General features: G+C 46.2%; 1 protein-coding gene across 7 annotated transcripts in view; it reads right to left on the bottom strand.

Annotated features, from left to right (window-relative positions):
• Positions 1 to 27,047, bottom strand: part of PRDM4 (PR/SET domain 4) — a 209,032-nt gene that overhangs the window by 127,836 nt on the left and 54,149 nt on the right. For 5 of the 7 annotated variants that reach the window (XM_086953018.1, XM_086953015.1, XM_086953016.1 and 2 more), the window contains exons 4-7: positions 14,724 to 14,857; positions 8,427 to 8,612; positions 2,731 to 3,525; positions 134 to 283 (exon numbers count right to left, since the gene is read on the bottom strand). In XM_086953018.1, the coding sequence (XP_086809144.1) occupies positions 134 to 283; positions 2,731 to 3,525; positions 8,427 to 8,612; positions 14,724 to 14,857 (1,265 nt within the window). Of the gene's footprint in view, positions 1 to 133; positions 284 to 2,730; positions 3,526 to 8,426; positions 8,613 to 14,723; positions 14,858 to 18,677; positions 18,706 to 27,047 lie in introns of all 7 variants that reach the window. The other 2 variants (XM_086953021.1, XM_086953020.1) reach the window with 1 other exon arrangement.

Below are 27,047 nucleotides of genomic sequence, written 5' to 3'. Positions count from 1 at the left end.
CTGTTTACCATATTCTTTTGCTATGTAAGGGTTAGACACACACAATTATTCACTATTGACTATAGTAATGGTCTAATTCCTATTTAACACCACCACCCACAGCTCAAACCCCTTGAATTACTGGGGAACTTACCTACATCAGCTCCAGTTACGGACTGCTGCAGCATCAGCTGTTTGGGAAGGGAAAGTCTGGCTCGGCTTTGGATGGGGGTATCTGGGATGAAGGTGACAGGTCCATGTTCTGGACACTCAGATGAGTATGCCCGGTCACACAGAGTGCACCCTACAGGAAATAAAGGCATCACAGCTTATAATAAATAAAATATTAGCAAATTAAGCAGGGCTCCAATACAAAGTTCACAAACAAGTCACACAAACCACCTTGTACTCAAAGGTACTAACCAAAAAACATGCATTAGGAGTTTCCAACACTTAATGCAATCAGCACAATTACCTCGCAGAGACCTCAATAAAGAATACAGAATCAACTGAATCTAGGTCTAGGCAGACAGAACAGAAGCCTTTACATAGCATAACATCAGACACTGCTAGCGTAAACATTTTATTTTAAGCATTGTGCTTTAAGTATTAAAAAACTATAACCTTAATCCCCCTGTCATCACCAGCAATGATTTAGAATCTACCAATGGTGCAAGAGGCGGAATGGGGTTAAATTAAGTTCTCTACTCGATAGTAACCAGGCAGATTTTCAGGGGTGGCCTTTAGTTAGAAAAGTATAGAATGTGCGTCCTGCATGGTTAAATTCAGGGGCCTCTAGTGCCTTGGCCAAAGACTGGAAACAGCAAGAGGGTTCAGAGACCAACGTTGACTAATCAAATTTTTTGACTTGCCTACAGAGGACTAAATGGACCATCCTCAAGCGTCAATGATGGTCAAGAGTGGTTTCATATGAAAGTACAAATGATGTTGATCGCTATGGGAGTCATTTCTACCACAATGAATAAACACACATAGGCCTGAGGGGCAATGCATGCGTCTTCTTGCAGCAGAGCTGGGCTACAAGCATTTTCTAAATTAAAGAAGCATGAAAATGCTGACAGACTGCAAAATCAAAAAAATAATAAAGAAATAAACACGTTTTTATCTGCTTTTGTTCTTCAATTTCTAGATATGGCACTTTGGATTCATCTGCATATGCTACTGTCCTTTTTCAGCCCTCTTTCTCTCCTTTCAATTAGGCTTCTCTGTCCATGACTCTACCTGGACTACTTTTCGATCACTATCAATCAATCAATCAATCACAGACATTTATAGAGCGCACTACTTACCCGGAAGGTCTCAAGGCGCTTGGGGAGGGGGGGGGGGGGGGGGGGGGGGGAGTGCTGCTACTGCTCGAACCACCACCCACCCTCGAATAGACTATCCAACTTGTAATTTTCCCAATAAGCCTTCCATTATTCTGCATGTTTGGAAGTTTGGATTGATGCGGTCAGTCAGGTACCCTTTACTTAAGCCATACCTCTTGATATCCTTGGTTCGTTCTCTATTTAATTGTCAATTTTTTCTTTGCCCTCAAGCGGGATAACAGAATGGTTCTCCATCTTCTTTGCACCCGCTTAAAGGGCAACATGCTTCAGGATGCCTCTGCTTTTTCCAAGCTATATATTGCTTGGAAAATAGACCTCTTCCCATTATACTAGGCCATTTAGTGTTCTGCGTAGAAATAGGAAGGGGGAGGGGTGGGAGGGAGGATTTCTTCTTTTCACAGAGTTTTGGCTCAATTATCTTCCAGTCGATTCCCTCCAAAGCAGTTCGCATTCCTGGCCCTCCTTTCATAAGTAAAGCAGAGCCATTTTTCCTTCGCCCACTTCAAGCACATACAAGAGTTGTTTTGGCTGCAGCTAGTGGGCCTAGGATACAGGCGCTTTTATACATTGCCAGCTAGGCCAATGGCTTCGCTTCGTGCAAGTAAGGTATTACTGAAGACTTGCTCAGTTTGCTATTTTCTTAAACAGGTGTGACATGTTGGACCCTGCAAATTATCTAAGTGTCCACAGAGTGTCTGAAAACATGAGCTTTTCCACAAGGTTGGGAAAGTTGCAATTTAATTAAAATCAACAGACCATATAACTAGACCTTGAAATGCCAGGCTGTCTTTCCCCCTCATGTGTTTTCCTTTCTGATCATTTACTTTTTTTCATACTATTGTGAAGCTAGAGTTTTAGCTTACATGCCAAGCTGCAGAATAAGAGTCAGTTGAACTTCTGTTGTTCAGTGAAAGTTTGATTTACATTTATCATCATGGCTGGTTGTTGCAAAAACCCACAAAAAAACATTGTTTGGAAAGGGATTCAAATCGTCATTTTCTGTGGTCAGTGGTAATAAATAGGCTTTGCATAATTGTTTATAAATTCCGTTCAGCAAGGAAATAAAAATGCACCATTTCAGGCAGCACATCATGCAACACTGAAGAGGCACTGCCAGCAACCATGCCTCAAAGGCCTCAAAGAGAGAATCCCATTACTTCCCAACACATAATTAATCTTGAATCCCACCCAGCCATGTATTTAGAGGTTTCAGATTCGTCCTCTTTCCAACTTTTGAGGAACATCATTACTCTTTGGTTAGGTTTGTAATTTACTACCCACATCATTCCTATAGCACTACAGTTAACAAAATAAAGACTTCCCTTCACCAACATATTAATACATGCACAAACTACCAACACACCAAAAACATGAAATAACAAAACACCTTTCTCACACTCACATATTGTAAATAACGTTGACATATTTTCTTTGTTGGAATTAGAGTGTTCGAGTTTTAGGGGAGACTGCACAAATGAAAGGTTTTCTGACGAAACGTCCATATCTCCTTGTCCTAAGGAAACCTCTTGAGGAATGGAAGACACCGTCACAGGCTCCAAGCTTATGTCACCTCGATGGAGAGAGACAGAGGCGAGAGAGGACAGTGGGTGTGACGTAGATAGTGCCACGCTCACAGAATTAGTGCTCATGGCCATCGTATGAATAGAGTTATTAAGTGTGCCTTCTGAGATGTTCTCACGACTAGCAATGTGGTGGTGCTCGGACTCCAAGACCACTGGGAGCTCCAGCGTGCCAGCATGGATTGGCAACACACCCCGCTGCGCCACAGAATCTGGATCATATCCACTGCCCACTGTATCTACTGTCAAAGTCTGATGATTCCGGGAACCGGTTGGCATTTGCTGATGTTCCCCTGCTACTTCTTCAAGTGTCAAGTCATCGGTCATGTGGTCTGTGGAGATGGGACTGGCTACCCTGGAAACGCTCTCCATGGCTGTTCCAGCCTCTAAATGCACTTCGTGCTCATCACTGTGGTGCATTGGGGCCCCATGAGCAAGCACTGAGCGGGAGTCCAAGGACACTATCCCTGACTCAAGGTTCACCGAGGCACCAGGGTGATAGTGGTCCATGCCAGCATGGTTACTGGACAAGGGTAATCCTTGATTGTTGTCCACATTTAGCGAGCTGGGATAGATGTACTGAGGTGGTGGTCTGTCTGCCAAGTAAGACAATATACCTAGAGGAAAGAGAAGTGCACGTCATCAATTCAAATCTCAATGGGTTAAACAACATCAAAAATATGTTTATGTCTATCATTTCAATATTTACTGTGTTCATGTGAAGAGCATACATATCTTTTAATGTAATAATTTGGCTTTGCCATAGCTTCTGAAGCAATTCAACAAGAATTGACAAAGCCAAAATAATATCAAGTCAGCGCCAGATAGCACAGGGTGGGCGGGGTGCAGCAGGGGCACCATACTTTTCTGGAGGGAGATTGGGGGGCAGCCTGGGTGTATGTTGGGCCATACGCCGTGACAGTGAGGGATGATGGCAGCATAGTGGAGAGGTTAAAACAGAGGACTACTTTAAGCATTTGCAACCTTCCACAAAATGCTGTGGATTTAAGAAAAAACAACCAGCCAAGTAACCTTTACTAAATGCAAACAGCAGATGCTGGAATGGAGCTAACCAAAATAATACTCTTCTTCTATATGTATTGTATTGTATTGTAATTGCATTTGTATTGCGTGTACTACCCCTGACAAGTCGTCAAAGTGCTTTTACAGCGAGTAGCACGCTACTCCGGGACCCATAGAGGATTAGTGTTGAATTAGTATACTGAAACATGCAAGTAAATTTTAAGTGGGGAATAGGTAAGTCAGTTATTTGGATTCGGAAGGATAGCAGAAGGATAGAAGAGGAAAAAAGGTTAGTATTTATATAGCGCTTGTTATCCCTGATGGGAATATGTGGTTAAGTGTGTTGGTAACATAAGGGCTCCAACAGCAAGCTACGATTGCCTTTAGGCAAGACCAAAAAAAGGTGAAGTCTGCTCTCAGCGAAAGTTCGAAACGTGTCGTAGCGACAGACAATCAATCAACCAGTTTTTATAGAGTACAGCTCTAGGGGTAACTGAGCGCTAAAAAAAAATGAATATATGTAGCAATGTTTCTAGACCAATCATGGCCCTCTCTATGGCAGAATATAAAGCACAGCCAGAATGTTTACCCCGAAACACGAAAAAAAAATTCTTGGTAGCCTCTCAACATTGAATAAATTCTGAACACTAGACAACACATACTGTAAAACTTATACTTGCAGATGCCATGTTTCCTTTCCAGGTCAGGCACAAGATGGCTCGGGCCATACGGATGGGAGGTACAGATTTATAGAACATCTATATTAAAGTAAGCAAGGCAGACAGATCTTGGTTACACGCAGAGGTTTTATTGTCATTATTCTTTTATACTTTCACATGCTTGGTAGACTAGGATGCAAAAATTGAAAATATAGAAAATGTCGGGCCTTGATGAATTTGTCATCAACTGAAGCACAATGACCACAGGGAAATGGCCCTTTGACCTAGGAATTGTATACTGTAATGCATGTTCTATCCCAACTTGCTAGACGTTTTACCGTTTGCTGCTCACCAAAAGCTAAAAAATGTTTGCTTATTAGCCTACAAATCTTTAGCCCATCAGCGTGGAACCCGCGAGCAATATGGCAACAGGGATGTGAGAATATATCATTCAAAGTCTTCTTAAATGGGAGCTGAGAAGGAATCAAACTGCTATAGGTTTGGATCTGGAGAGGAATATTGTTCATATGTTTGCAGAGTAATGTTTGAATTTGCTCTGACAGCCAGAATACAAAACCATCCAACCGGCCATAGCCAGATTGACAAAGGGAAACTGGTGAAGACTAAGGTATTTGTGGGAAATTGTTATGCCTCCGAGAAGTACTGTTCAACATGGCTTCCACATGCATTACTGCCATAAGGTTATCCAATGCACACACAAACGCTAAAGCTTTTTAAAGGGTACCTCTGCAAATTATTTTTTTATGATTCAATCCGCCACTAGACCTCACTATAAATGTAATGGAAAAAAATATCTGGATTTGATAGAAGAGAGGAGAAATACACTTTTTTTTTGTGATGTGTTACAGCGGTTCTGGCAGCTAAAGGAAGGCTCTTGCTGTGGCAACTTTCAGCAGCCTGACCCTTCGTTGTAAAGACATGTGAGAAGACTCGGAGTCAGATACATTACGGATTCCGCTCAATAGCGAGAGTTCGACAGTTGAAGGTCCTGTAGTATGCTGGGAGCTTTCTCCCTGAACTTCTAGGACACCGTCTATAAAAATATATGGATGAAGATGATCACAAGCAGATCCTCACAACCTGCCATTGTATGTTTCTAATCCACCGTAACAATTGTTTTTTTTTTCTTTTTTAAAGAGGATCCAAAAGCAAGTAATCAGGGCAAATACTGAAAGTGGCCATTTAATCCATTCTCTTGCTCAGAAGCCAGTGCATCAGTGTAAAAAGTAAGGACAATGGTTGTCGTATGATACACTTTGTACTTGCTAAAGAGACATTGAATTTACAGAATTTACAGCCCGATTCATCAAAGACCCGTTTTGCGAGTCTGTAATAGCGATTCATAAGGAATCGCTATTACAGACTCGCAAAACGGGATTCATGTAGGAATCGCAAAATAAAATGCGATTCCTACATATTCCTTATTTGCGATTAGCAAATTGCTAATCGCAAATAAGGAATAACTCGCCATTCATTCCTATGGTCCAAAAGGCCCATAGGAATGAATGGGGAGTATTCCTTATTTGCGATTAGCAATTAGCTAATCGCAAATAAGATAGCGATTTGAAGGGTGCCAGGGGTGTCCAAAGGACACCCTGTAGCACCCCTTAAATGCAGATTCAAACAGGTGTTGCGCACACACATGTCCAAAGGACATGTGTGTGTGCAACATGCAACTTAGAAAAATGCTTTTAAAAGCATTTTTCTAAGTTTTCGCTATTTACCACGAGGTTTGACCTTGCGGTAAATAGCGGGCCGAAATTGCGAATTCGCAATTTCAAAATGGATGATGAATTGCATTTAAGGACTCTCAAATAGAGATTCCTTAAATGTAATTCCTCGCAAAATAGCGAAATCGCTATTACCGATTTTTGCATTTGAGATGATTAATCCAAAATGCAAAAATCGCACTCGCAAAGGGCCAGATTCTCAGAATCTGGCCCTTTGCGAGCGCTATTCAGCTTGATGAATCAGGCTTTAAGTGAGCAAGGTATGCAAACGATTGGACTTCGGCTATCTCATAATTCTGGAATTTTAATTTTAACTCAACAGCATCCTCAAGTATAAGTACAATATCAAAATAAATAAAAGGTGGGAAGGTATACATTGAAAGTGGTTACAAAATAGAGGCAGGATTAACCTCGCAACACCTGTTCCAAGAGGCGTGGTTTATTACAGAATATTTTACACTACTCAGTGTTAAAGATCACACTGGAGGTAGACCACCTCAATCACCATCCTAGTTTTAACGTTTTCAATCATCGAGTTAAAGAAATCAGTTAACTTGGTGCAAACAGCACTAAATATGGACTGGGCAAATTCTGAAAAAGTCTCAGAAATCCATTAAAATGGAGCATGAACAGAAAACAGGATTAAATGCAGTCAAGTATGAAGTCATGAATATTGGGTACAGAAACAGGGGGGCAGTTGGAGGTGGACAAAACACCGGCTGCAGGAACATCACCAGGCTCAACACCACTATGTGAATGCAGGTCTGATGAAGACTTTTTGTGCTAGATACTGGGGATGTGGTACTCTGGTGCCACCAGGATCTTGCAAGCTTTCTTCTTCCTTCCCTCTCAGAAGGAACTTAAGACTAGTCCGTCTCTGCAAGAGACAGCTCATCGTACAGTCAGCCCACTGCTCTCACCTCTGGATGCTGCATCACTACTGAATATACCACGTCACACCTCCTGCAACATACCTATAAATCTCCACTCCACTGCTTTACTTTAGCTAATTAACCAACTTCATAGCCCAACTTCTATATAGAGCTCTGTTGCTTTGAAAATAGGTGTGCCCTCCACAAGTAGTCAAAATACAATGCACCCACAAAACGTGGGAAGGGTACTGCAAGCCAAACAAGTAGGAATGTTGTATTATTTACCCGGAGAACTAGTGTACTCAGATTAGAAGACGTATGGAAATGCTGGAGTGCATGGTGCGGAGGACAACTAAGGGTCATAATTTTGTCAAGCTTCATCTCGAAATCTCTGACCAGCTCTGCAGGACTCAATTCCAAAAATTATAACAAGCAGACTATGAAAGAGGTGCAATCCTTTGATGAGAGATTCCAGCACATAAATCTGCATAATTTATGGAAAAACACAAGGCAATGTATGAATACAATAGACTAAAGCAAGTACATTCCGATGGCGGTATGGTCTGAGCACAAGACGACATATGGTAGTAGTTCACAGGTGGTCGGGAGGGTCATAACTGAAGGCAGGAAGCTTTCCTTAACTATCATTGCGTGGACTGACTTCACATGCAAGTAGCTGGCCCAAGATGGACACAGGGAGTTGAGTGACAGATACAACAGACCTGGAAACTAAGTAAGTTCGAATTACAAATGATTGGGTGACAAAGTCAACTGTCATAATGCACCTCATCCTATCTCAGTTCCACATACAAGAATCAAAACAAAGCATCAGAGAAACTGTTGAGTTGCATCTATGTATAGTTTACTGCCACTAGTTATACATCTCTCTGTGCGCCCAACACCACTCTTTTTGCTACATCCTTTGGCAATGAAACGCGATACATGAAAATTAAACACGGCTCCTGTGTTTGATAGTTGTGGGCATCTCAACCCCCACCATGCATTGTAGCTCTAATGTAAAACTCCCTATTAAAGCTCCTAGAGCCAATTCCCTGTATGAGATGTGCTATGGAAATAATAGTAATGTACGTAGCATGGTTTTCCATCAGCTCAGATAACCATTATACATTGCTCCATCACACCCTGCAAATGTAGTCATGTTTACCAAGCAGAGGGAGGAAAGAATGTAGGGGATGGGTTGTTACTCTCTTACCAGGTAGAATGTGCCGGATGTAGCTGCTTTCCAGATGAGAATACGATGGAGGTGGCAGGGGGTAATTCCTTTCAGGCAGGCTGCACATGACTCCAAGATCCCCAATCCCCATTGGCAGCATCAGAGACAAGGCAGAGGGCAGTGAGCTCAGAGAGGTGCCCAAGTTTGGAATTGCTACTGGTAAGCCTGAAAGAAGAAAAACAAGCATTTGCAATGCAATAGGTCTCGCATTATTTAAGTTTGAGCTATTAGCATTGTAAATGGCAATTGTTTTTTGCTTTATGCTATATTTTTTTTTTACATAAAAAGCTTCATATAAAATATGTTTTATTAAAGTTATTTATGCAGTATCTAAATTTTGTTTGCATAAAACAGTATAATAATATCTTAGTAAAAAAGTCAAATATTTTAATGGAAATTCACCAAACGTTCATTTATGTGTTGGTTTTGAAAATAGCTAAATTAATAGCTTTGTCATTTACAATGCCAATAGTTATAACTTTCGCAAATGTGACACCTATAGCATTTGTAATGCAACATTTGTATTTACGTGACTTAGATGTATTGATATTACAAATAACAATGGCTTTTAATTTTTTTTAATACTTAATAAAAGTGATTGTAATTTATAATGGCAATAGCTTAAACTTTTGTAAATAACTTTTGTGAAGATTATGTTCAGTGTATTTTATTGTAACAAAATCCAAGAACAGAAGTGAAATATTAACATCTTTTTGTGACATTTGTAATAAAGCTTGAAACATTGAGAGAACATATTTGTGCTGTGGTGGTGCTGAGTGATGCTGTGGTGGTGCTGAATGGGGCTGTGGTGATGCTGAGTGATGCAGTGGTGGTGCTGAGTGGTGCTATGGTGGTGCTGTGGTGGTGCTGAGTGATGCTGAGTGATGCTGTGGTGGTGCTGAGTGGTGCTGTGGTGGTGCTGAGTGATGCTGTGGTGGTTCTGACTGATAATGTGGTGGTGCTGAGTGACTGTACTCACTGTCACTCTGCACGCACTGTCACTCTGCACGCACTGTCACTCTGCACGCACTGTCACTCTGCACGCACTCTGCACTCACTGTCACTCTGCACGCACTCTGCACTCACTGTCACTCTGCACGCACTCTGCACTCACTGTCACTCTGCACGCACTCTGCACTCACTGTCACTCTGCACTCACTGTCACTCTGCACTCACTGTCACTCTGCACTCACTGTCACTCTGCACTCACTGTCACTCTGCACTCACTGTCACTCTGCACTCACTGTCACTCTGCACGCACTCTGCACTCACTGTCACTCTGCACGCACTCTGCACTCACTGTCACTCTGCACGCACTCTGCACTCACTGTCACTCTGCACGCACTCTGCACTCACTGTCACTCTGCACGCACTCTGCACTCACTGTCACTCTGCACGCACTCTGCACTCACTGTCACTCTGCACTCACTGTCACTCTGCACTCACTGTCACTCTGCACTCACTGTCACTCTGCACTCACTGTCACTCTGCACTCACTGTCACTCTGCACTCACTGTCACTCTGCACGCACTCTGCACTCACTGTCACTGCACTCACTGTCACTCTGCACTCACTGTCACTCTGCACTCACTGTCACTCTGCACTCACTGTCACTCTGCACTCACTGTCACTCTGCACTCACTGTCACTCTGCACTCACTGTCACTCTGCACTCACTGTCACTCTGCACTCACTGTCACTCTGCACTCACTGTCACTCTGCACTCACTGTCACTCTGCACTCACTGTCACTCTGCACTCACTGTCACTCTGCACTCACTGTCACTCTGCACTCACTGTCACTCTGCACTCACTGTCACTCTGCACTCACTGTCACTCTGCACTCACTGTCACTCTGCACTCACTGTCACTCTGCACTCACTGTCACTCTGCACTCACTGTCACTCTGCACTCACTGTCACTCTGCACTCACTGTCACTCCGCACTCACTGTCACTTCGCACTCACTGTCACTCCGCACTCACTGTCACTCTGCACTCACTGTCACTCTGCACTCACTGTCACTTCGCACTCACTGTCACTCCGCACTCACTGTCACTCCGCACTCACTGTCACTCTGCACTCACTCTGCACTCACTGTCACTCTGCACTCACTGTCACTCTGCACTCACTGTCACTCTGCACTCACTGTCACTCTGCACTCACTGTCACTCCACTCTGCACTCACTGTCACTCTGCACTCACTGTCACTCCGCACTCACTGTCACTCTGCACTCACTGTCACTCTGCACGCACTCTGCACTCACTGTCACTCTGCACTCACTGTCACTCTGCACTCACTGTCACTCTGCACTCACTGTCACTCTGCACTCACTGTCACTCTGCACTCACTGTCACTCCGCACTCACTGTCACTCCGCACTCACTGTCACTCTGCACTCACTGTCACTCTGCACTCACTCTGCACTCACTGTCACTCTGCACTCACTGTCACTCTGCACTCACTGTCACTCTGCACTCACTGTCACTCTGCACTCACTGTCACTCCGCACTCGCTGTCACTCCGCACTCACTGTCACTCTGCACTCACTGTCACTCTGCACTCACTGTCACTTCGCACTCACTGTCACTCCGCACTCACTGTCACTCCGCACTCACTGTCACTCTGCACTCACTCTGCACTCACTGTCACTCTGCACTCACTGTCACTCTGCACTCACTGTCACTCTGCACTCACTGTCACTCTGCACTCACTGTCACTCTGCACTCACTGTCACTCTGCACTCACTGTCACTCTGCACGCACTCTGCACTCACTGTCACTCTGCACTCACTGTCACTCTGCACTCACTGTCACTCTGCACTCACTGTCACTCTGCACTCACTGTCACTCTGCACTCACTGTCACTCTGCACTCACTGTCACTCTGCACTCACTGTCACTCCGCACTCACTGTCACTCCGCACTCACTGTCACTCTGCACTCACTGTCACTCTGCACTCACTCTGCACTCACTGTCACTCTGCACTCACTGTCACTCTGCACTCACTGTCACTCTGCACTCACTGTCACTCTGCACTCACTGTCACTCCGCACTCACTGTCACTCCGCACTCACTGTCACTCTGCACTCACTGTCACTCTGCACTCACTGTCACTTCGCACTCACTGTCACTCCGCACTCACTGTCACTCCGCACTCACTGTCACTCTGCACTCACTCTGCACTCACTGTCACTCTGCACTCACTGTCACTCTGCACTCACTGTCACTCTGCACTCACTGTCACTCTGCACTCACTGTCACTCCGCACTCACTGTCACTCCGCACTCACTGTCACTCTGCACTCACTGTCACTCTGCACTCACTGTCACTCTGCACTCACTGTCACTCTGCACTCACTGTCACTCTGCACTCACTGTCACTCCGCACTCACTGTCACTCCGCACTCACTGTCACTCTGCACTCACTGTCACTCTGCACTCACTCTGCACTCACTGTCACTCTGCACTCACTGTCACTCTGCACTCACTGTCACTCCGCACTCACTGTCACTCTGCACTCACTGTCACTCTGCACTCACTGTCACTCTGCACTCACTGTCACTCTGCACTCACTGTCACTCTGCATGCACTCTGCACTCACTGTCACTCTGCACTCACTGCATGCACTCTGCACTCACTGTCACTCTGCACTCACTCTGCACTCATCATTACTGTTCCTTTTGTGGCATAAAACGGGTACCTCTTCTGCGTGCACTGGTTTATGTCAGAGGAGCTAAGCTTGGTCAATGTCTGAACAAAATGGCAAAATGATATGTTCCTGCAACAGCACAAGGCCGTAGATTAGAAGCTACGAGGTAAGAGACAACATGTACCCGCAATACCAAAGTACTAAACGCTTCACTGTATCTTGGAGGAATGTACTTACAAAAAAAAAAATCAATCACCCATAACAACGAACCCACCCGACCCGTCCTTATCAAAACAGATCAGACGAAGACTTGATGGAGAGGGCCAGGCACACAACCCGGCCATCGGTCGCCTGGGAAACCAGATCCATCCACGGCTCAGGAGTCCTCTGTGCGTGGACAGGGTGTACTCCAGGAATCAAGTCCGTGCAATTGTACCTAATAATTTTCTCATAAAAAACTCACTGCGCATTCCACCCTCAACGAACAACACGCTTGGCAAAACAACATGCACGGCAAAGGAAACCGGCCGCTCGCACACTCTCCTCTCCTGCCTCCTTGTATCATACCAAGTCACGGACATGCGCAGACGTCGTGATGCGCATTTGATTCAAGTATTTTACAGTTTTATAAAAAAATACTCACTGCGCATTCACCAATCAACGCGCGCGGCAAAGGAAACCGCCGCGCACACACGCTCCTTTGCCCTAAGGTAAGCAATTACGGCGGACTCCCGCTTTCGTTTTCCGCCGGCCTGCGAACAGGAAGTCAGGCAGGCCGGGCGGGACAACCGGAAGTAGGAGGGCGGGAGCCTACCCCGCCTCCCACGGAAGAGCCGCGATTGTTTGGCGCACCGGAGCAGGCAGGAGCCTACCCTGCGCCCCGGTGCCGAAGAAGGGAAGAAGAGTCTTGCTGCCGGTGGGAGCCGCTACACTGAGGATGCCGGTGAGTGGGGCTTCGCCTTGTTGGGGGGGGGGGGGGGGCATCTGTGTGCGCGCGCGCGGCGGCGGACTGTGTATGTGTGTGAGCGTGCATGTGTGTGTGTATGTGTATGTGTCCTGGAGTCTGTGTGTATGCGTGTGTGTGAGGGGGGGGGGGGGGTTTGCCTGTCTGGGTGCCTGCGTGTCTGTGTAAGTGTAAATGCGTGTGCGTGTGTGTGGAGCCGAGAGGAGAGGGGCTGGTGTGTGTGGAGGGGTCTCTGTGTATGCGTGTAGGTGACGGGGGTGTGCCTGTGTATGCGTGTGTATGTGCGCATGCGTGAGTGCTGTGTATGCGTGTGGCTGTGATGTGCGCATGCGTGAATGTTGACGCGCGTGCACGCAGCTCAATCCAGCCGCTCGTCACAGTTTTGTGTCCCTCATTCCCCCGTGTCAGACGACTATAAGTCTCCGCCCTGGACGCATCCTTCGGATGCGAATTCCAGGGCGAGACCTAAAAAGGGAGGTGGTGGCAACACAATTTCTTTAATTTTAAGCAGTCTCTCACAAACACAACAGTACAGCACAGCACACATACCCCCCCCCCCTACACACACAACCTGTTTTATTTCTCTGTGACACAAACTGCCACAAGGCTTTACCACCTTAATGTTGTGGGGGGGATTCTTCCCGCTAAGATAGCTCTCTCAAAAACATGGTCATACTATGCTCTGAAGGGTCCACGGTGTCTACACCCCTGTGACAAGGGGAGACTGACCATGAGCGGGACACATAACTGTGATGATTGAGGCCATGAAACAAACCCCGTCTCACCTTTCTTTTCTCAACAACAGGATGTCTGGACTGTCCTGAATATTCCGCTCTTTCCAGAGGACGAAGAAAAAGAGCACTGCTTCTTTAACTGGGGAGAACTCTCCCTAAAACCGCCCCAAATGATGATGAGGAAGGGGTCAGGCCTTCAAAACCACGAAGTCGGCAGAGTACGGGGTGTGTGTACACCGGAGGAGTCAGAGAAGGCAGAATCAGACGAGACTTGAAGGAGGAGCGAAGGTCGAAGATTCGCAGGAGCCAGGAGGCCAACGTCCCTGTGGGTCGCCCAGGAGGAGCGTGGCTCTCGCAGGTACGCGAGTGTTTTACGGGCTGGGTGGGCAAAAGGGGAAGACCTCCGAGGTAATAATCGGGTTCCCACTATCCCGGTATTCCCGCCCCGAGCACAAACCTCACTTTTTGTAGACGTGCTGCGCACCGAGTGTTTCCTCACTTTCCCTCCATCACCATTGTTTGCTGTTTGAACACTACACTCAAACGGAGTCCTTTTTGTTTTCTTACACGCTCCACCACCGTGTATCCCTGACCTAACTGCACCGCGCTGGAGTGGAGAAGGAGAGGACGGACCTCCCAGAGGGACCGAGTGTCTCCCGAGAAGTCATCGGAACCCCCTCTACCTTATTATAGACCATTGCCATATCGAAAACGTGTGTTACGGCTAATAAAGCCTTCGTTAACACCAACCAAAGTCTCTGCGTTTTCACCCGCCACGCAACAATCCCCTAAGGCAAAACTAAATTGAGACCAACTATCAGTTGAACAAACGGTTACCACAGAAACGCTACTTCAATTTTACAGTGATTATGTGCAGAATCTATGTTTTTGAACAAATTAGAGAATAAAAAGGTGGAGTAAAAGAAGTTACCTGCTGTGGGTATAGAGTTGTGAGTTGGCGAAGCAGAAAGTCCCAAATGACTTCCTGAGATGGGCAAAGCAGAGCCAACGGAGGAGCTGCCGAGCTGATCAATCCCCACAGGACTGAGGTTCATGTCATTCATTCTGCGAACAAAACAGTTTTATTGACAGGGGATGCCATAAATCAGATCACAGTATTTTTATAGCACCTTTTAACAATTCCTATTCAAATATTAAATAAAAACAATGTTAAAGAAATAGGTGGGACAATGAAGTGCACAATCTAAATACTAAATTGAGCAGCAATCAAAGTTTTGAAACTTCTTTAGCAGAGCTGCATGCTCAGCCCCACAATCAGACGCAGACTTGTGCCGAATATAATGGCTCTGCGCCTCAGTATAGACGTTTAGAGTAGCCTTAAATGAGGGAAGAATTGCTTAAAGCTGTACAGAATACAAACAGAGGAAAGCTCTATACAGAGAGGAGCTGCCTGGAGACGTATCAAACATATGCAAGAAAAATAGTGGAGAAGCTTAAAGAACTTTTATAGGGGCTAGAACAGGGATTTTACCAAGAACTATGAAACAGACTGTTGGGTACCTTATTCCTAAGCCTGGAAAAGTCTCAATACAACTTTTACAGAGCCTTATAAACTATTCGTAAGGGTATAAAAATACTCACAAGGCATTGGTCCTCACACTGCTGCAAGTACTGGTGAAACTTTCACACCCAGAGTAGTGTGGATTTCTAACACACAGAAACACCCCCAGTGACTGATGACTTTCATACATGTACTACAATGATGGGAGGAAAAGGTAGCTATACGTTAGAAATATCAGCTATAGAAAACCATTTATCACAGTCAGTTGGAGGCTCGTGATATCAGTGCTGGAGTACACTGGTTTGGGCCCAGAGTTTAAGTAATCAATACACATGCTTAATTCATAACCTGCTGCAAGGATATGAACAGGGAAAGCAGTGTCATAAAGCTGGAGGCTGGAAAGGGGTACCAAACAAGGCTTCTCACTATTGTTGACATTTGTCTGGCACGTGAACCAATACAGATTAAGCTTAGGAATGTCTACGCATTAAAAAAGCCACTGTAATGCATTTGTATGCGGAGAACACCTTACTATATTTGAACGATACACAGCGGCCAATCCCAACATTACTGTGGAACAGAGGTCTCTAACCTTTTCTGTGATTGAGCTCATCAAGAGGTACTAATATGGTTGGTGTTGTAATACTGACAACATCAAACAAGATTACATTAGTGGGTACCATATGTAAGATTACTACCAGCGATCACCTCCGTGCATCAGACCTGGCTGAAAACAGAAAAGTATAAACGGCTTTGTCAATATGGAAGGACTCTAGATGGGTAGTGCATAAGAACCATACCTGTGATAACTATGGCACCAAGGTAATACAATTTAGAAAAGGTCTTCCCAATGCCACATTAGTTATCACTCAAATATCAGCTTTAAATATATTTAGAAAATTCAGCCATTTTTATCTAAATAGCTTATGAGTTCTAAAAATAAGAACTTTTTTGTCTCAACTATACACTCTATATTTTGGTGTACATATATTAATTCAACCAAGTAAAAGCTTCTAATTTAGTAGTCTGGGGTGCACACAGGAGAGCTACTTACAGGTACCTGTAGAGCTACAAATAGCTCACGACCTACTCGTTGGAAATGCATGCTGTAGCTGCCACAGGCATTCGGAAAACTGTTCAAACTGTGCATTAATCAGAATAAATCTATTTTCCTGTTAAGAAGCCTGATTGGGATGGCTACAGCCTTGCTGCTGAGATAGGTGTAACCTGGGAAATGGAACGTTTTTTATATTTACATATAAAGGTCACATACTTCGCAGAAAAGCAGCTGACATTCAAACTGAAAAGAGTGGTAAAAGGCAGCAGCGTCTGGGATCATTTGCCTTAAACTTTCTTGGGACTGTCCTACTATGGCTCTGCAAACTGTCCCCAGTAACTCCTTCAGTACCTGATCTAAGTAGTAGCAATGGTGACAGTCACAGGTTCTCAGGGCGATAGTGTCGGCGGGAAGGGGGTGTGTCGAGAGGTGGCATGCATAAAGCGCAGTACTGAATAATCACCCAGCACCACAATAACTGATTGTCCAACCCAGTGCTCATTATTACGAAAATGAAAGTACTTTAATACACTCAATACGAAATACTGCATGTGAATAAGACATTCACTGGACCAAGTGAGAAGGGAGACATTTACCCCTTTAACTCTGTATGGAATGAGGTATGGCAGGTTTAACCACATGCGCGCTGCTCTGATTCTGCTGGAATGCTGACTTTTTAACCCTTTCGCTGCTGATGACGAGCTCAGCTCGTCATCACCCACGGGTGTCGTGTGCTGATGACGAGCTGAGCTCGTCATGAAGAGTGGGAATCAGAGTAATTCAGCACAGCGCAAAAATCCCCGCAGCAGCCATGTGGTTCAAAAACCCATTGTTCATGACGAGCTGGGCTCGTCATCAGTGTTTGAGGAGGCTACACCATCACGAGCCCAGCTCGTCATCAGCCTCGAAGGGGTTAAGCACATGTACAGTGTCTCTCGTAACCATCCTTTCCCAATTAGAGAAAGAGGGCTCAGTTAGCAGTCTGAGTCACAGTTTTCTGATCTAACCAACAAGTCCAGTTCACAAAAATTTTCTAGGAGTACTATTTCTTGTCCTACTTCTGTAAATTCTTGGGAATTTATGAAAGCCGTATAGCTGCACTTAATGCAAGCACATATGCCATGGGTGCATTTTTGAGACTTTCTTTAATAATTGGGCCCCACATTTGGTCTGGCGCGGACGGTGACCTTTTGTGTTTATTAAAATGATCTATCTCTCTCTCTCTCTCTCTCTCTCTCTCTCTCTCTGTATCGGCTGGTTTCACTGTGAGTAACAGCATTCTGCTCTTTCACAAGGAACATATCAGCACACAACGTAGTTTTGTTCAGTGCCAGTAACTACTGTGGCAGTGTGTGCTTTTTGAGACAAATTTTTGCTTTTGCCAATGTTGGTTATAATGGTGAGGACCCGGCAGCTCCCACACCAATAAGGTTTTACAAAAACCATGCCAAACAAGTCACACATTGACATAACTAAAAAGCTGACCATCAATTTCAGACCTACTGGCTTTGCTAATGCTTGTTTATTTTTTTCCCCCCATAATCTTATTGAAACTGGATACACTGATTTTCAATTATGAATACTTTTGGGAAATATTAGCATGCATTAACACATGTTACTAAATGATGATGCAAAGAAATGGTACCTGAAATTTTATAGTAGTTTAGCAAAATGTTTTTTTTTCCTGAACATTTTATTTTGGAAGCAAAGAATCAACAATCTTGCTTTCAAGCTTTTGCAAAGACTTGCACCAAATCAGAGTGCATTCTGGGAGCATTGTACATAGCCTCATATTGCTAAACTTTGAAAAAGTGTGTACACATTTTTATATTGGAAATAATGTCAGTAGTGCAGTCAGAGAGAACAACATTTAAGAGTGCTCATTCTAATAACAAGCATTTGGAATGCAATAGGTCTCGCATTTACGCGAGTTTGCGCTATTGGCATTATAAATAAAAATACTTTTTATTTATGTTTTTGTTTTTGAAACATAGATAAAACACATTGTCATGTACAATGCCAATAGCTTAAACTCGAGTAAATGCGAGACCTATTGCATTGCAAATGCTTGTTTACCCCGGATGTGCAGTTAGCAAAACACAGTTGCCTCGAAGTGGAAGAGAGCTCAGGCCTCTCCCTCGCAGTTGCGCAGTGGCATAAATACATGGACACAGGATTGATTTGTATCTGGGACAGACAAGGCAAACACCTGGAAAACCGTCGCTTGAATTTAGCAACCGCTCAGATAATAAGCGGTATGACAAAAATGCTCCATCCTGAAAATAATTTAGAGGCTCTCAGCTCACCTGGATTTGTTTTTCAGAAAAGAACACCCTGTAAAAAAGCAACACAATTAACCCTAGCTCAATAAAACAGCTTTTAGGTCTGGTGTTAGCCAAAACGTTTGGATATGATTTATTTATTTATTTATTTTAAGAGTTTTATATAGCGCTGCTAGACCCGGAGGTATCAGAGCGCTTTACATGAGGAATTTAGCATATTACAAACGTTACAAAATTTACATGAAAGATCGTTGCGAGGAAGAGGAAAAACAAGGTTATACAAATACATCTAATGATTAGATCATTACAAAAACAGAAGATATTAAGGAGCAATGGGAGCGAGGGAAAATAGGGGTAAGGGAAAAGAGGGAGAAGGGAAACGTGGGAATGAGTGGGAGCAGGGAGAAAGGAACTGACAAAGGACGGAACAAGACGGCAGGTCAGGATCAGAGGAGAGGGTGAGAAGGAAGATGGGGACAAGAAAATGGGTTCAGAGAGAGGGAGAGGAGGTCATCGGAGGAAGATATAAAGAGACAGCAGCGAAAGGACGAGGAGTGCCATGCACCAATGTCCGGTTGGGTAGGTGACGGCCGCGGGCGCCAGACTCCTCTATAGCCGAACCAAGCGGCTCCACCGGGCATCGGCCATGTCGTCTGAACGTCTTTACATACGTTTCCACAAAATTATAGAATTACACCAGTTACAAGTTACATCAGGAACTTCGCATTTAGCATATTACAAACGTTACAAAATTTACATGAAAGATCGATAATAAGGTGCAATGGGAGCGAGGGAAAATAGGGGTCAGGGAAAAGGGGGAGAAGAGAAGGGAAACGTGGGAATGAGTGGGAGCAGGGAGGAAGGAACGCACAAAGGACGGAACAAGATGGCAGGTCAGGATCAGAGGAGAGGGTGAGAAGGAAGATGGGGACAAGAAAAGGGATTCTGAGAGAGGGAGAGGAGGTCCTCGGAGGAAGATATAAAGAGACAGCAGCGAAAGGACGATGAGTGCCACGCACCAATGTCCGGCTGGGTAGGTGACGGCCGCGGGCGCCAGACTCCTCTATAGCCGAACCAAGCGGCTCCACCGGGCAATGGCCATGTCGTCTCAACGGCTTAACATAAGGTTCCAAAAAAACAGATGAACATGAAAATCAAGATCAGAAAGAACGGGGAAAGCTGGTAAACCACAGGAGGAGACAGCAGCGGGGAAGAAAACGAGACAAATGTTCAAAGTCCGGCTGGGTAGGTTACGGCCAAAGCGGTGTGCCAGAGCCAGTCTCCCCTATAGCTGTCGGAGGAGCTCTACCGGTCGGTCATGTATGCGTTTCGGACTCCGCCAGAATAGAGTGAGGATCAGGAGGTGGTCAAAAAGTCTAGTCTTTGGGGTACCATATTTGATAAGCATACGCCTTAAAAAAATGGCGCTGAACATGCTGAAACATAGGACACACACACACAGATAATACGTGGTTAAGATCCTGACTATGTAACTGGCACAGCTCGCTTCTTCTATCCCATTTCGGGATTTTCTCCCAAATGCCAGTTATCACACGTAAAAGGAGCAAATCCAATCTCATCAATAGGATCAACCTTCTGATCCCATGGGGCAAATTCCACAATAGATAAGGCTAAGGTTTATTCCCCAGATTGATCTAATGCACCATCTGATTACGCAGATTTGGGCAATATCCCTGCCCAAACTTATTTTGAACATAGAGCCCTTTTTTAAACTCTTCAGAGCGGAAATGGGCATGAAAAAAATCTATATTCAAATCAATCACAAAACTTTATTTAGACTTCTCAAAAGATCTAAAAACCATGCTCCGTTTTTTCCGCAGGGAGAAATTTTAAGCCTTAAAGGATGCCCAGAATGTTCCCTCTTCTCCACATAAAAGTTCATTTCCCCCACCTTAATATAGCAGCCAGGGAAACAAGCATTGGAAATGCAATAGGTCGCGCATTAGGAAAGTTTGAGCTATTGGTATTGTAAATGACACTTTTTTAGGTCTCGGCGTCAACGCGCGGAAGCGCGTCTCCGCCGGAGATCTTTTGTCAGCGACTATGATTCCCAGGAGACAGTCCCGGCCGCGCGCATCCTTCCAGGCGATTTGTAACTGGAATGCGCGCTGTGGCCAGGCGCTGTCTCCTGGGAAGCGCAAGCACCACATACGCATGCGCATACACACACACACGCATGCGCATACACACACACACACAAGCGCCCACGCACATACATACAGACACCCACCCCCCCTCCGCAGACATACACACACGCGCGCGCGCACACACACACACACGAGTGCACCCCCCCCCCTCCCCCGCCGTCGCACACATGCATACACACACAACGAGGGAACCGAGCCCCCCCCCAGCCCTTTGTAACTTACCAGATCAATTCTGAGGGACTCCGCTCTCCTTCTGGAGTCGCGACTCGCGAGACGCTTTCACTCCGCCTTCTCTTCCGGTTACGTACGCAGCCCCGCCCCCGTCACAGGCGACTTTGCCTGACTTCCCGTCCTACCTGCGCTCACTGAGTTCGGGATCTCCTGCCTCGCCTGCTTGTTTTAAATACCTCCATGCATGGAATTCTAAACACTGCACAAAACAGAAAGGAAGCGAGGCGATTTTCAGAGCTCGATGGGTGACCCAAAACTCTGCAATTCATCAAAACGAGAAGTCAAACCAGCAAGAAATGGAGCGTGGCATCACTCCGGCGTCCTTGCTCGTGATCAGGTAGAAGCGTACGCACAAACGTAGCACGTGCAGCCTCCTCGGCGCTGCCGGTAGGCCCCGCCTCGAGCTCGGCACCTTTCTTCCCCTCACGAGCATATTTACATTCTGTAGGTTTGCAAATAATGACATAACCCTCACCTGGCACGGCGGTGATTTATTGCAAACAACACCGCGCCACGGTATTGGCAGGAGGCTGCACAGGCCAAGGCGCGAGCGTGTCGTTTCCGTGCAGTGTTCGCAGCGGTCGCTGCTGTGCTGTGTGGAGAGCTGTTGCCAGTGCACAGCACAGGCCAGCTCTGCAGCACCGGGCCAGCTCTGCAGCCCACAGCAACCTCTGTGGCAATCATGTCAGAAGCGTTTGTGGGGGGGATGGGCGCCAAACCCTTTGCGGGGGCCCTCTTGGTATCCCACCAAGGAGGATTTGTATTGAAGGCAATTTGTGGACTGGGGTGAGGAGAAAACATCGCATTTGGCGCCACCTAGTGGTGCTAACGCTGCCGCTTTGGTCCAATTACTAAAGGAACAGTGAGGCCTGCTTTTCATTATGTCGAACTACACTTCAAGCTGCACGTGGATGATACGTATGTTGCGCGCCTGTACGTACGTGTGAGCACAATGCATGCACGGTGGGGCTGTGTATGGTGTTCGGTGGCCTAAGCAGGTGGCCCCATGAAATCGATTTTGAAATCCTGCGCTTAAGTGTAACCCAAGATGGAGGGTTACAGATCACCCCAGACAGCATTGTGAATTGCAGGGTTTCTCATCACTTCTGGGACAAGGCTGAAGGATGTGCAAGATGGGAGACTGAGTTATTTTATTGTGTACGGTAAACCCCGCCCCTTTCCTGGAACGCTCTTTTCCAGAATTGGTTTCCACACTAGGTTAAGTGGATGTTTAGTGGGCAAACGCTGCGGTCTTTTGGGTCTCTCCGACAGCAGGCTCCTACCCCCACCGACCTTCCTGCTGACACCACAAGACAAAGACCTGCCAGGACCAGACTGGAGCTAATACGCGAAAGTCAAGATGGCCTGAAACCGGCCTGAAACCGCTCTCTGGCTAGTGAAATACACAAACTCGGTCTACAACGGAGAACAAATCTGGGACATAAACTACCCTCCCAGGGTGCCAAGTTCCTCTTTCAGAATCTGGGGTCCCACTGCAGTGGCTAGGGGATGAGCTATTGACTGCCAATTCCCCTTGACCAGGATCAGGACCAGAAGCCTGAGTAGCTCAGCAGCCTGCAAGGAGCAGGTGTCCTGGGCTTTCCTTGAAGTTAGGAACTGGCTGGCTGCTTAGGAGGGCCCCCTGCATTAGGAAGATGCTGCCTATAGGAGGGAAACTACAGGAAGCTGAGTCAGGTTGAACAGAAACTGCCTGCTGTGACTCTGTCAAAAGGACCAGAATTGCTAGACCGTAAGTCAGAGGTCTTCACACTTTGGGGCGCGCCCACCTGGGGGGCTGTGCATGTATGTATTCCCAGGGAGGCACACATGGGTCTGCAATTACATTTTAATGAAGATAGCCTGTAAGTCATGTTTCTAGGTTGCCTTCATTTACACGTAGCATCTACAGGCCATAAAAAAGGTGCGAGGACGGTACAACTGAGTGGCATGACGTAGGGTCAGTGAGTATGAAGCCTTCAGGTAACTGCATATAAAAACATGCACACCTCAAATGAAACAAAATGCAAGTTAAACTAATTAAAGGGGAATGTACTTTTTAACCTTAAGAAACCTCAGTTGCCTAATGTGATCACTGCAGATGCTTTCGTGTGTGACCAGAGTCACAGAATTAAACCCTGACTGGTGCAGTCAGGAATTGTGACTTATTTATAGTGCTACGAGGTCCCAGTCTGGGATAGGAAGCACTGTGAATGTCATTATTCTAAAATTCTATTACACTATATAAAAGAGGATGCTGCAAATTACTGTTTTGGATAGTAGTGAGTGCAGAGTAGTGAGTGCAGAGTAGTGAGTGCAGAGTGAGTGTGCAAAGTGCAGAGTAGTGAGTACAGAGAACAGAGTAGTGAGTGCAGAGTAGTGAGTAGTGAGTGCAGAGTAGTGAGTAGTGAGTGCAGAGTAGTGAGAAGTGAGTGCAGAGTAGTGAGTAGTGAGTGCAGAGTAGTGAGTAGTGAGTGCAGAGTAGTGAGTGCAGAGTAGTGAGTGCAGAGTAGTGAGTGCAGAGTAGTGAGTGCAGAGTAGTGAGTGCAGAGTAGTGAGTGCAGAGTAGTGAGTGCAGAGTAGTGAGTGCAGAGTAGTGAGTGCAGAGTAGTGAGTGCAGAGTGCAGAGTAGTGAGTAGTGAGTGCAGAGTAGTGAGTGCAGAGTAGTGAGTGCAGAGTAGTGAGTGCAGAGTAGTGAGTAGTGAGTGCAGAGTAGTGAGTGCAGAGTAGTGAGTGCAGAGTGCAGAGTAGTGAGTGCAGAGTAGTGAGTGCAGAGTGCAGAGTAGTGAGTGCAGAGTGGTGAGTGCAGAGTGAGTGTGCAGAATGTAGAATAGTGAGTGCAGAGTAGTGAGTGCAGAGTAGTGAGTGCAGAGTGAGTGTGCAGAATGCAGAATAGTGAGTGCAGAGTAGTGAGTGCAGAGTAGTGAGTGCACAGTAGTGAGTGCAGAGTGAGTGTGCAGAGCAGTGAGTGCAGGTGCAGAGTGGTGTGTGCTGTTGAGTGCAGAGTGCTGTGTATTGGCAATGTAAATGACCATGCCATTTATTTATGATTTAAAGAAAAAAAAAGAAATGTCATGAGCAATGCCAATAGCTCTACCTATAATGATGCCGAGACCATTGCATTGCAAATGCTTGTTTATTTATGTGTTGGTTTTGAAAGTAGCAAAATAAATAGCTTTGTCAGTTACAATGTCAATAGTTTTAACTTTTGCAAATGTGACACCTATAGCATTTGTAATGCAATGTGTGTTGTATTTACGTTACTTAGATGTCTTGATATTACAAATAACAATGGCTTTTAATTTTGTAAATAATTAATACTTAAATAAAAGTTATTGTAATTTATAATGGCAATAGCTTAAACGTTTGTAAATAACTTTTGTGAAGATTATGTTCAGTGTATTTTATTGTGACGAAAATCCAAGAACATTGCATTTGCACCTACACACACACAGAGCCACACACATATAGATGTGGTGGTGGTGGATCTGGGGGATATGGTGGTGGTGGATGTGGTGGTAATGGTGGATGTGGTGGTGATGGTGGTGGATGTGGGGTGGATGTGGTGGTGGATGTGGTGATGGTGGTGGGTGTGGTGGATGTGGTGGATGCGGTGGTGGATGAGATGGCGGATGAGATGGCGGATGAGATGGCGGATGTGCTGGTGGATGTGCTGGTGGATGTGCTGGTGGTGGATGCGGTGGTGGATGTGGTGGTGGTGGATGCGGTGGTGGATGTGGTGGTTGAAGTGGTGGTGGATGAGGTGGTGGATGTGCTGGTGGATGTGGTGGTGGTGGATGCGGTGGTGGATGTGGTGGATGTGGTGGTGGTTGAAGTGGTGGTGGATGTGGTGGTTGAAGTGGTGGTGGATGTGGTGGTGGATGTGGTGGTGGATGTGGAGGTGATGGTGGTGGTGGATGTGGAGGTGATGGTGGAGGTGATGGTGGATGTGGTGGTGGATGTGGTGGTGGATGTGGTGGTGGATGTGGTGGTGGATGTGGTGGTGGATGTGGTGGTGGATGTGGTGGTGGATGTGGTGGTGGATGTGGTGGTGGATGTGGTGGTGGATGTGGTGGTGGATGTGGTGGTGGATGTGGTGGTGGATGTGGTGGTGGATGTGGTGGTGGATGTGGTGGTGGATGTGGTGGTGGATGTGGTGGTGGATGTGGTGGTGGATGTGGTGGTGGATGTGGTGGTGGATGTGATGGTGGATGTGATGGTGGATGTGATGGTGGATGTGGTGGTGGATGTGGTGGTGGATGTGATGGTGGTGGATGCGGTGGTGGTGGATGTGGTGGTGGTGGATGCGGCGGTGGATGTGGCGGTGGATGTGGATGTGGTGGTGGTGGATGCGGTGGTGAAGTGGATGTGGTGGTGGATGTGGTGGTGAAGTGGATGTGGTGGTGATGGTGGATGTGGTGGTGATGGTGGATGTGGTGGTGATGGTGGATGTGGTGGTGATGGTGGATGTGGTGGTGATGGTGGATGTGGTAGTGATGGTGGATGTGGTAGTGATGGTGGATGTGGTAGTGATGGTGGATGTGGTAGTGGATGCGGTGGATGTGGTGGTGGATGTGGTGGTGGTGGATGCGGTGGATGTGGTGGTGGTTGTAGTGGATGTGGTGGTGGTGGTGGTGGGTGTAGTGGGTGTGGTGGATGTGGTGGTGGTGGATGTGGTGGTGGATGTGGTGGTGGATGTGGTGGTGGATGTGGTGGTGGATGTGGTGGTGGATGTGGTGGTGGATGTGGTGGTGGATGAGGCGGTGGATGAGGCGGTGGATGTGGCGGCGGATGTCATGGCGGATGTCATGGCGGATGTCATGGCGGATGTCATGGCGGATGTCATGGCGGATGTCATGGCGGTGATGGCGGAGGTGATGGCGGAGGTGATGGCGGAGGTGATGGCGGAGGTGATGGTGGATGTGGTGTTGATGGTGGATGTGGTGTTGATGGTGGATGTGGTGATGGTGGATGCGGTGGTGGTGGTGGTGGATGGGGTGGTGGATGTGGTGGTGGATGTAGTGGTGGTGGGTGTGGTGGTGGTGGATACGGTGGTGGAGGATGTGGTGGTGGTGGTGGATGTTGCGGTGGATGTCATGGTGGATGTCATGGTGGAGGTGATGGTGGATGTGGTGGTGGTGGTGGATGTGATGGTGGATGTGTTGTTGATGGTGGATGTGATGGTGGATGCAGTGGATGCGATGGTGGTGGATGCGGTGGATGTGGTGATGGTGGATGCGGTGGTGGTGGATGGGGTGGTGGTTGTGGTGGATGTGGTGGTGGATGTAGTGGTGGTGGTCCTGTGGGTTCCATAAGGGTTTGTGACAGAGAAAAGATGATCTTATTTCAATAACATACACGGCCCTTCAACCTGATTGTTGCCCTGGTAACGGACGCCGCTGAAACGCTGCTGCAGGAGCGGTGGTGGTGGAATAGGCAGAATCCTGGTGAGGAATCCCAGGGGCAGACGGAGGATGGAGAAGGACAGCGGGTGGGGATAGATCCGGGGCAAGGGGTGAAGGGGTGGCATATTTAACATTACATCCCTGAGTGCCAAGCATTGTTGTACATTACTGTGCCAGAGTTCAGCAAGAAACGAGATGTTATTTTTAAAAAAAGTTACCCTTACCGTGCGTATGCATATAATGTAGGTGTATCGATGTTTATTCAGAAGTTCAAGTTTGCCGGCATGGTAGACTAATACATTTACAGATGTTAGTATCGTGCGTGTATAGGCTAATGGTCAGGAACATTAACTTAGGACTCTGTGTCAAAGAACAGTCACCGCCATTGTGAAATGGTGTAAAACGATACAGCATAGCGCTGCATTATAGCTCTTTCAAGTTCATTACATGGAACATTTGTATAATAAACACAATTGAGTAATAAATACAATAAAGAGTGTGGGTGGTAATTGTTCCAGACAAGCATGAGAAAGGCTAAATAATGATGCTGCAGCACAATGGAGTGAGCATAGGAAGAGGCCAATGGAACAAAA

This window comes from Lissotriton vulgaris, chromosome 1_2 (assembly GCF_964263255.1).
Source record: "Lissotriton vulgaris chromosome 1_2, aLisVul1.2, whole genome shotgun sequence".
NCBI lineage: Eukaryota > Metazoa > Chordata > Amphibia > Caudata > Salamandridae > Lissotriton > Lissotriton vulgaris.
The sequence above is the reverse complement of the archived record's forward strand: the minus strand, read 5'-3'. Positions and strand labels throughout refer to the sequence as shown.